At 41.3% G+C, this 10781-nt stretch overlaps 1 protein-coding gene across 1 annotated transcript in view; it reads left to right on the top strand.

The window, feature by feature from the left end:
- Window positions 1-2051, top strand: part of LOC119361343 (autophagy-related protein 101-like) — a 3359-nt gene extending 1308 nt beyond the window's left edge. Inside the window, exons 3-8 of the mRNA XM_037626598.1 lie at window positions 41-93; window positions 531-616; window positions 786-881; window positions 972-1131; window positions 1341-1494; window positions 1632-2051. Of these exons, the coding sequence (XP_037482495.1) occupies window positions 41-93; window positions 531-616; window positions 786-881; window positions 972-1131; window positions 1341-1494; window positions 1632-1713 (631 nt within the window). The 3' untranslated portion in view covers window positions 1714-2051. The remainder of the gene's footprint in view (window positions 1-40; window positions 94-530; window positions 617-785; window positions 882-971; window positions 1132-1340; window positions 1495-1631) is intronic.
- Window positions 2052-10781: the final 8730 nt, after the last annotated feature.

The raw sequence follows: 10781 nt of genomic DNA on the forward strand, positions 1-10781 counted from the left end.
GATCCCCCCATGATTTCTCGTTGCGTTCCTGACGATTCAGGTCTTCTTGGTTGCAGGAGCTGGAGCCGCTGGAGATCAAAGACGTGCTGCGATGTAAGTTCTAGTCTTTCCCCTTCGATCCCCTCTTCCATGCTTCTGCTCCACTGTTCCAATTTTTGCCTTCTTGTGTTCCCCTTCTACTACTAGTTTATTATTAGTATACATGTATATATGGTAGCCGAAATCCACTCTTTGATACTGATGTACTGAGCAGTAGCAGTAGTAGTTCAATTTACTAGTATATCGTGGCCCGTTATTTATGCCGTGGTCTGATTAGTTGGAACTGCTGTACTGATGTGTTGGGGATTGATTCCCTGAGCTCCTTGTTTTATGTTGACATTTGCACTGCAAAAAGAAAAACTGAAGTAATTGCGTTCCTCTCTGCAATTAATCTTCAAACGGACCAGTTATAACAAACGTGTCTGCTATTCGTTTTAGTGTGGTTCTCTTTACTGTGTTCCTACTGATTATTATGTATGAATGTGTTGCAGGCATCTTGCATACAATATTCTTTCATCGAACCCTCACTCTTGTTCGGCCCAAGGATGTCGACTGCGACCTCTTTGAGATCACATATGTGAGTATTGCTGAATAACTAGCTGCATTAACTCCATCTCCTCCATATATTTGGTGTTGCAGACAATATTACTTAGCACCAAGATATATGCTGGTGTGCCCCACGATATTGTTTGACCTGCTCCAACTAAAAGAACCATCTTTGATGTTACTTGTGTTTGTGTGGTCAGGTTCAATGTGGACTTGCAGAACTAGAAAAGGAGGTCGATGAAAAGATCAACCAGTTCATTGCTTGGGCTGAAAAGCATCCAAATCGGAAAAGCCAGGTTGTTCGATAAGGCTGAACAATATATTTCTACTATTTGCATGTTTTTTTTTATGATTTGTCGTTTAAACACATGGTAGCTGAATATCAGGTGTGCCTCTCGTTCTTCGATGAGAAGAACAAGCACCCAGGCTGGTTCAGCAGCAAGACTGAGAGGGTTTACTGGGAACAATGGTTCATCAATTTGCATGTCACAAGCCCTAAAGGACAAGGCAAATCACGTGGCTCCAAAGCGCCGGCGAATACTAAAGGTAGTTCCATTTTTATTGACAGGGTCTCTTTCATGGCTCCTCGCTAGATCTCAAACCTAGGTCGAGGGTGTGTGTCTCCCTGCTCTCCGCCACTTCGGACTCATAGGAATAGTTTTGCTAATTATGTCATCTTCAGGATGGTATTGCTTATGAGCATGTAACAAATCAGTTATAACTCGTCGTTAACTTGTGATGATTTGTGCCCTCAGGACAAGCATTGGAAGAGACCAGCTCAAGACGTGATGCGCTGAGCTTGCTGATCCAAGAAGTCCTGTTCCAGATCATTAACTACGCCAATGAGAAAAAAGACCATATTCCTCCAATCTCTGATAGAATATTCAATCATGAGATTTTGGTCCCCAGGTGCGTTCAGTTTCATTCTTGACTATTTTAACCGGCAACCTTCTTTGATACCGAGTAGCCTCTGCAAGTTTGTTGGGATTATTTCATCACTATCTGAATCTCCAGGTGACACCTTTTCCTTGGACGTGTGTTCACAGCTCTTCTGATTCTGTATTCGGGTGGAACGCCGACGTTCTTCGGAGGGCATTGAGTAGTGGACATTCATACTCACTGAACTGAAGATCTTTGTTAGAAACTGCACTAAACGAAGATGTTGGTATCGGTGTGCTACCTTTCGCAGTGATAAGACGTTGCCCCTTTCTCACCTCTCCGTTGATCGTTTGGTTATAAGACGTTGTCAGAGCTGCTGACTCATGGAAGCAATGCTGTGTACAGAATAATCTAGAACTGCCAGTGAACTGACTCTGTTACCCATCCAATCATGTAATTCCTACTTGTTTAGTTGTAAATATTTCTCTTGACAATCTGTGTCCAAAAATTATTACCATGTTATTATGCAGATGTGAAAAACATGTGTACTCCGGATGTTATGTGCAGTGGTGTTTATTCAGTATTCTGACATAAGGAAGAAAACTGGAGTAGGAAGCTGTTTTGACTGATTATATTGCCACTTTTTAGATTGGACAAAACACATTTTTCATATGGAAATGTTGTTCGGAGGTAGGAAGATGGAGAGAGTGTATCATGTGCACCTTGAGTTTTTTCTGCAAAACGGTGCACCAAACCAAAAAATACATGTTCAAACTTTCCCAAAGAAATATGAAGATAATTAAGTACTTAGACGTAGCATATACTTGTCATCTCACAAAAAAAATTGTTTATAAGTTCAGCTCAACTTCAGAAACAAAAGTAATAAAACATTTAACTGTACAAAAATAATAAATTTAGCTAATGTAGTGTTAACGGGCCAATTCATAGCCCACTTGAAATTAAGAATAATAATTAAACATTAATAGACTGATTTGTCATTTCTGCTTCTTATAGATGTCGAACTAATTTATAATTGAAATTTAATGGCATGACAAATATACATTGTGTTTTATATAATTTTAGGTTTTTGTGAACTTCTTGTCATAATTGTACAACGCCCGGTTGCACAACTCTCGATGCACAGGATAATGTAGCCTAGTTGGATTTCTAGACCCTTCAAAGTTGTGCCAAGAAACAACAATAAGAAATTAGCTTAGGTAAAAGATAGGGGAAATCCATACCACAAACAGGGTAACTCTTTGATTGTTCAACTAAATAAAACAAGAGTTGCAAGAGTCTGCATACTTATTGGCTTAAAACACATACGAAACTTCTCCATGCACGATCCTTGTGCCCGACGTGTGTGTGACAGAAAATTCAGCGGCCGGTGCTCTTTCCATCAGACGTATGTCTGGCCAGATTTCATTCATCATGCGTCAATCGTCTGTTTATGTCGTGCGTATAGCACGACTCAAACACATACACACAAGAGGAAAGAAAAAAAAAGAAGTCCGAGAAACTAGCATTAATATTGCAAATTGCAACACAACGCATCGAAGGACCCCCAAGAAAATGAAAGAAAATACAAACAACTCCTTCCTTTTTGCACACAGGAGCCCAAGAAATGACACAGTAAACACACACTACTAGGGAAAACCTTATACACAGAAATTTATCAATAGCGCTTTTTAAAAGGCAGCGCTGCTATTTAGCAGTAGCGCTTGGGCAGAAAGAGCGCTGCTATTACGCACATAGCAGTAGTGCTATAGTTATAAAACACACTACTACTATAATTGCCAGAATGTTGCCGGCAGGCTAGGTATACTAGTAACGCTCATACGTAAAAAGCGCTACTGCTATTATACTTAGCAATAGCGTTTTCCTCCAACCAGTGCTACAGCTAAATTCAGTCCCCTCCTATGACCAAAGTTTAGTCCCACTTTGTTCCGCGAACAGAATGTTACCACCTTAAATATGGTGCTTCTCAAACTATCACAACCACTTGGTCTTCATTGTACTCTATGTGTAGGATTTGTGGCAATATGAATCTTCGCCGGGACAATTTAGATTCTACACAAAAAGATCATTGATGACCAATGTTTTTTTTAATTTTGATGCTTTTTTACATGCTTAGCCTTAGTAGAAGCGCTTGTTCTATAAAATCGATACTGCTAATGATCATAGTAGTAGCGCTGGTTCCCTTAACGCGCTACTGTCATGGAGCTTAGCAGTAGCGGTGGTTACGAACCAACGCTACTACTATGGGCACCTTATGCACACCCCGGCCCGCGCACATCCTCATCCCCCCCTCACAATCTCACTCGCTCACTCCCCGCGTGCCGTCACCCGTCGTCACCCACCAGCGCCCCCAAGGTATCTGCCTCCCTTCCTCCCTCCTCCTCTCGCCGCCCTCCTCTCTCCTCCCTCCGGCGGCCTGAAGCCCTCACTCCTCTCTCCTCCTCCTCCCACCTCTCTTTGTATAAAAGTTTAGGTATAGAATTTTTTAGTAAAAGAATTTAGTAATAGAAATTTTTAGGTACATAAATGTATTATGCTATATGAGGTTTTTTAGTAAATGTAGGTTTTCTGAATAGAATTGAAAAAAATAAGTAAATGTAGGTCTTTTGGATAGAATAGAAATTTTTCTAAGTTATGTGAAATTAGGGCATTTTTCTATGATTCAAGAAGTAGGCAGTAGTTAAAAAACCAGGGCATTTTTCTAGGGTTTATGAGGAGCGAAGACATCCGATGATTGGATCAACAACTTCAGCTGGCAACATGGATGTTGTGATCAAATATAGACGAAGACCATTCTAGCCAACTCTCATATTCCCTCCCTCCGGAAATACTTGCCATCAAAATGAATAAAAGGGGATGTATCTAGACGTATTTTAGTTTTAGATACATCTCTTTTTATTCATTTTGATGACAAGTATTTTTGGACAGAGGGAGTACTAAAAGTTTGAGCCAGATATGAGAAAATTGGGCATAGATATGCTTTTGCCTTTCCTTCTGTCACCATGACGATGAAGAATTAGGGAGGCAACTGCATTAGGTCGATCTAGCCGACAACTAAGTTTACACTATGAGCTCCCATCAGATCCACCTCCATTAGTTTTCGTTCACCTTGGAAGATGATCGGGAGTGAAATGTGGCCACCAAACACATCTCATCTGCGCCGGTGAGAAACTCCAAAACAACATAATGATAGATACCGGCACTAAGGTAAACCCTTACCTAAACCAAGAGCCAACGGCGATCCAACCTCATCTCCAATCCTGACTCCATCTGACAATGTCGTCAGAGGAGAATGATAGAGGAGTCAGGGAATTACAGGCGACACTCAACTAGCGGAAAAGAGGAATGAGAAAGAAAGAATGCAAATGAGAGTAGGAGTGTCTACGTCGCTTCTAGCGAGATAGATGAATAACTCACCTCAAGCGACGTTGTAGTGGGCCAGGACCATTAGTTGTTACAAACCTTAGTTTAGTTCGTTCATTTGTTTTTCCCTTTTTCTTTTCTTTTTTACTTGTGTTTGCATTTTGAAACATAAATTAAAATACAGGTTTTAAAATACTTCCACTGCACAATAAAAATATCCGCACAATTTAAATTTTTTTCCATACAATTCAAAAGAATGTTCATGCATTTAAAATTTTGTTCATGGAATTTTATAAAAAAATGTTGAAGAAAATATTAAAAAAAGTTCATACCATTTAAAATCAAGAAATATATGTTTCATGTTTTTTAGTGTTTGTGAAATGGAAAAAATATTTCCTCAATTTAAAAAAGAATTATAACACCTTAAATATATTTAAATTTCACTTTGTATTTCAATATACACTTATAAATGTTTTCAAACACGTATTTGGATAAATGTTCAACATGTATTTTAAAACTATTCAACCTATGCAAAAAAATGTTCAATATGTATGGAAAAAGTTGACATCTGTTTAAAAATGAAGAAAAATAAAAACAAAAAACAAAAACAAGAAAAAGGGGGAAAACAAAACTAAGAAAACAAAAAAAATGATGAAAAACTTATGGAGAAAAGCATGAAGAAGAAGAAAAAAAATGCGCGAAGCATTCCCAAAACCGGCCAAGACCAGGAGGAAGGTTCCGTGAACCGGTGTTTAGAAGCTTCCCAAAACCATTTATTTGAGAAACCCACTTTTAACGATCCTAGGTCAGCGAGATATAGCATTGGCAACGAATGAGAGCCCTCTTGTAATCTTTTTTATCGAAGGGCCATAGGCCGAATATTATTAGAAAGAAGGAGAAGCAGTACAACAAAGGTTAGCAGTCTAGGCGAACTAGAACTGGGAACCCACGGAACTGAGACGTTCCGAAAATACAAAAGGACGGCAACAGCCGTCAAAACAACTAAAAGGGGGCAAACCAGCAGCTCAAGAAAGGTTGCCGATGTCAGTAACACAACGGCCGCCCTCCATGTCCCAATATCTTCTATTATCCGATCCAAAACTCTGAAGGGACTACTCGCTTCCTGCTCAAAAATTCTAGAATTTCTTTCCTACCAAATCCTCCAGTGAATCAAGATGGAGATTGTGTCAAAGTTCCGACGCATAGGCTTGGGAACTAACTTACGTGCTTGCAGCTGATACGTCTCCGTCGTATCTATAATTTTTGATTGTTCCATGCCAATATTATTCAACTTTCATATACTTTTGGCAACTTTTTACACTGTTTTTGGGACTAACATATTGATCCAGTGCCTAGTGTCAGTTCCTGTTTGTTGCATGTTTTATGTTTCGCAGGAAACCCATATCAAACGGAATCCAAACTGGATAAAAACGGACGGAGAATATTTTTGGAATATTTGGGATTTTCCGGAGGAAGAATCAACACGAATTGGTGCCCGAGGTGGCCAGGAGATAGGGGGCGCACCCACCCCCCTGGGCACGCTTGGCACTCTCCTGGGCCACCCGTAAGGCGGTTGACGCTCTTCTTTTTCCGCAAGAAAGCTAATTTTACGAGAAAAATCTGGGCGAAAGATTCACCCCAATCGGAGTTACGGATCTCCGGATATAAAAGAAACGGTGAAGGGGCAGAATCTGAGAACGCAGAAACAGAGAGAAACAGAGAGATAGATCCAATCTCGGAGGGGCTCTCGCCCCTCCCAAGCCATGGGAGCCAAGGACCAGAGGGGAAACCCTTCTCCCATCTAGGGAGAAGGTCAAGGAAGAAGAAGAAGAAGAAGGGGGGCTCTCTCCCCCGTGCTTCCGGTGGCGCCGGAACGCCGCCGGGGGCTATCATCATCACCGCGATCTTCACCAACACCTCTGCCATCTTCACCAACATCTCCATCACCTTCCCCCATCTATATCCAGCGGTCCACTCTCCCGCAACCCGCTGTACCCTCTACTTGAACATGGTGCTTTATGTTAGGGAACGTGGTAATTTCAAAAAAATTCCTATGCACACGCAAGATCATTGTGATGCATAGCAACGAGAGGGGAGAGTGTGTCCACGTACCCTCGTAGACCGAAAGCGGAAGCGTTATGACAACACGGTTGATGTAGTCATAAGTCTTCACGATCCGACCGATCCAAGCACCGAACGTACGGCACCTCCGAGTTTAGCACACGTTCAGCTCGATGACGATCCCCGGACTCCGATCCAGCAGGGTGTCGGGGATGAGTTCCGTCGGCACGACGGCGTGGTGATGATGATGATGTTCTATCAACGCAGGGCTTCGCCTAAGCACCGCAACGATATGACCGAGGTGGAATATGGTGGAGGGGAGCACCGCACACGGCTAAGGAACGATCACGCAGATCAACTTGTGTCTAGAGGTGCCCCCTGCCCCTGTATATAAAGGAGCCAAGGGGGAGGGGGCGGCCGGCCAAGGAGGGCGCGCCAAGGAGGAGTCCTACTCCCATCGGGAGTAGGATTCCCCCCCTTCCAAGTAGTAGGAGTAGGAGTCAAGGAAAGGGGGAAGAGAAGAGAAGGAAGGAGGGGGCGCAGCCCCTCCCCCTAGTCCAATTCGGACTAGGCCTTGGGGGGGGGGGCGCCCAGCCTCTCCTCTCTCTTTCCCCTAAAGCCCAATAAGGCCCATATACCCCCCGGCGAATTCCCGTAACTCTCCGGTACTCCGAAAAATACCCGAATCACTCGAAACCTTTCCGAACTCCGAATATAGTCGTCCAATATATCGATCTTTACGTCTCGACCATTTCGAGACTCCTCGTCATGTCCCCGATCTCATACGAGACTCCGAACTCCTTCGGTACATCAAAACTCATAAAATAACTGTCATCGAAACCTTAAGCATGCGGACCCTACGGGTTCGAGAACAATGTAGACATGACCGAGACACGTTTCCGGTCAATAACCAATAGCGGAACCTGGATGCTCATATTGGCTCCCACATATTCTACGATGATCTTTATCGGTCAAACCGCATAACAACATACGTTGTTCCCTTTGTCATCGGTATGTTACTTGCCCGAGATTCGATCGTCGGTATCTCAATACCTAGTTCAATCTCGTTACCGGCAAGTCTCTTTACTCGTTACGTAATGCATCATTCCGTAACCAACTCATTGGTCACATTGCTTGCAAGGCTTATAGTGATGTGCATTACCGAGAGGGCCCAGAGATACCTCTCCGACAATCGGAGTGACAAAAACCTAATCTCGAAATACGCCAACTCAACATCTACCTTTGGAGACACCTGTAGAGCTCCTTTATAATCACCCAGTTACGTTGTGACGTTTGGTAGCACACAAAGTGTTCCTCCGGTAAACGGGAGTTGCATAATCTCATAGTTGTAGGAACTTTGTATAAGTTATGAAGAAAGCAATAGCAACATACTAAACGATCAAGTGCTAAGCTAACGGAATGGGTCAAGTTAATCACATCATTCTTCTAATGATGTGATCCCGTTAATCAAATGACAACTCATGTCTATGGTTAGGAAACTTAACCATCTTTGATTAACGAGCTAGTCAAGTAGAGGCATACTAGTGACACTATGTTTGTCTATGTATTCACACATGTATTATGTTTCCGGTTAATACAATTCTAGCATGAATAATAAATATTTATCATGAAATAAGGAAATAAATAATAACTTTATTATTGCCTCTAGGGCATATTTCCTTCAGTCTCCCACTTGCACTAGAGTCAATAATCTAGTTCACATCGCCATGTGATTTAACACCAATATTCACATCTGTATGTGTTAATACTCATAGTTCACATCGTCATGTGATCAACACCCAAAGGGTTTACTAGAGTCAATAATCTAGTTCACATCGTTATGTGATTAACACCCAAAGAGTACTAAGGTATGATTATGTTTTGCTTGTGAGAGAAGTTTAGTCAACGGGTCTGTCATATTCAGAGCCGTATGTATTTTGCAAATATTCTATGTCCATAATGCTCTGCACAGAGCTACTCTAGCTGATTGCTCCCACTTTCAATATGTATCCAGATTGAGACTTAGAGTCATCTGGATTGGTGTAAAAGCTTGCACCGTTGTAACTTTTTATGACGGGCTCTTTTATCACCTCCATAATCGAGAAACATCTCCTTATTTATCTAAGGATAATTTTGACCAATGTCCAGTGATCTACTTCTAGATCACTATTGTACTCCCTTGCCAATATACAGAGCAAGGTATACAATAGGTCTGGTACATAGCATACTTTATAGAACCTATTACTGAGGCATAGGGAATGACTTTCATTCTCTTTTCTATTTTCTGCCATGGTCGGGATTTGAGTCTTACTCAATTTCACACCTTTGCAACACAGGCAAGAACTCTTTCTTTGACTGTTCCATTTTGAACTACTTCAAAATATTTTCAAGGTATGTATTCATTGAAAATCTTATCAAGCGTCTTGATCTATCTCAATAGATCTTGATGCTCAATATGTAAGTAGCTTTACTGAGGTCTTTCTTTGAAAAACTCTTTTCAAACACTCCTTTATGCTTTGCAGAAAAATTCTATATCATTTCCGATCAACAATATGTCTTACACATATAATATCAGAAATGCTACAGAGCTCCCACTCACTTTCTTGTAAATACAGGCCTTACCAAAAGTCTATATAAAACCATATGCTTTGATCAACTCATCAAAGCGTATATTCCAACTCCGAGATGCTTGCACCAGTCCATTGATGGATTGCTGGAGCTTGCACATTTTGTTAGCACCTTTAGGATTGATAAAACCTTCTGGTTGCATCATATACAACTCTTCTTTAAAGAATCCATTGAGGAATGCAGTTTTTACATCCATTTGCCAGATTTCATAAAATGTGGCAATTGCTAACATGATTCGGACAGACTTAAGCATCGATACAAGTGAGAAAATCTCATCGTATTCAACACCTTGAATTTGTCGAAAACCTTTCGCAACAAGTTGAGCTTAGTAGATAGTAACACTACTATCAGTGTCCGTCTTCCTCTTGAAGATCCATTTATTTAACATGGCTTGCTGATCATCGAGCAAGTCAATCAAAGTCCATACTTTGTTCTCATACATGGATCCCATCTTAGATTTTATGGCCTCAAGCCATTTCGCGGAATCTGGGCTCATCATCGCTTCCTCATAGTTCGCAGGTTCGCCATGGTCAAGTAACATAACTTTCAGAACAGGATTACCGTACCACTCTGGTGCGGATCTTACTCTGGTAGACCTACGAGGTTCAGTAGAAACTTGAACTGAAGATTCATGATCAATATCATTAGCTTCGTCACTAATTGGTGTAGTTGTCACAAGAACCGGTTCTTGTGATGAACTACTTTCGAATAAGGGAGCAGGTACAGTTACCTCATCAAGTTCTACTTTCCTCCCACTCACTTCTTTCGAGAGAAACTTCTTCTCTAGAAAGGATCCATCTTAGCAACGAATAACTTGCCTTCGGATCTGTGATAGAAGGTGTACCCAATAGTTACCTTTGGGTATTCTATGAAGACGCACTTCTCCGATTTGGGTTCGAGCTTATCAGGTTGAAACCTTTTCACATAAGCATCGCAGCCCCAAACTTTAAGAAACGACAACTTTGGTTTCTTGCTAAACCACAGTTTATAAGGCGTTGTCTCAACGGATTTTGATGGTGCCCTATTTAAAGTGAATGCAACTGTCTCTAATGCATATCCCCAAAACGATAGTGGTAAATCGGTAAGAGACATCATAGATTGCACTATATCCAATAAAGTATTGTTATGACGTTCGGACACACCATTAAGCTGTGGTGTTCCAGGTGGCATAAGTTTGTGAAACTATTCCACATTGTTTTAATTGAAGACCAAACTCGTAACTCAAATATTTGTCTCCACGATCAAAT

Source organism: Triticum dicoccoides, chromosome 2B, assembly GCF_002162155.2.
Source record: "Triticum dicoccoides isolate Atlit2015 ecotype Zavitan chromosome 2B, WEW_v2.0, whole genome shotgun sequence".
NCBI lineage: Eukaryota > Viridiplantae > Streptophyta > Magnoliopsida > Poales > Poaceae > Triticum > Triticum dicoccoides.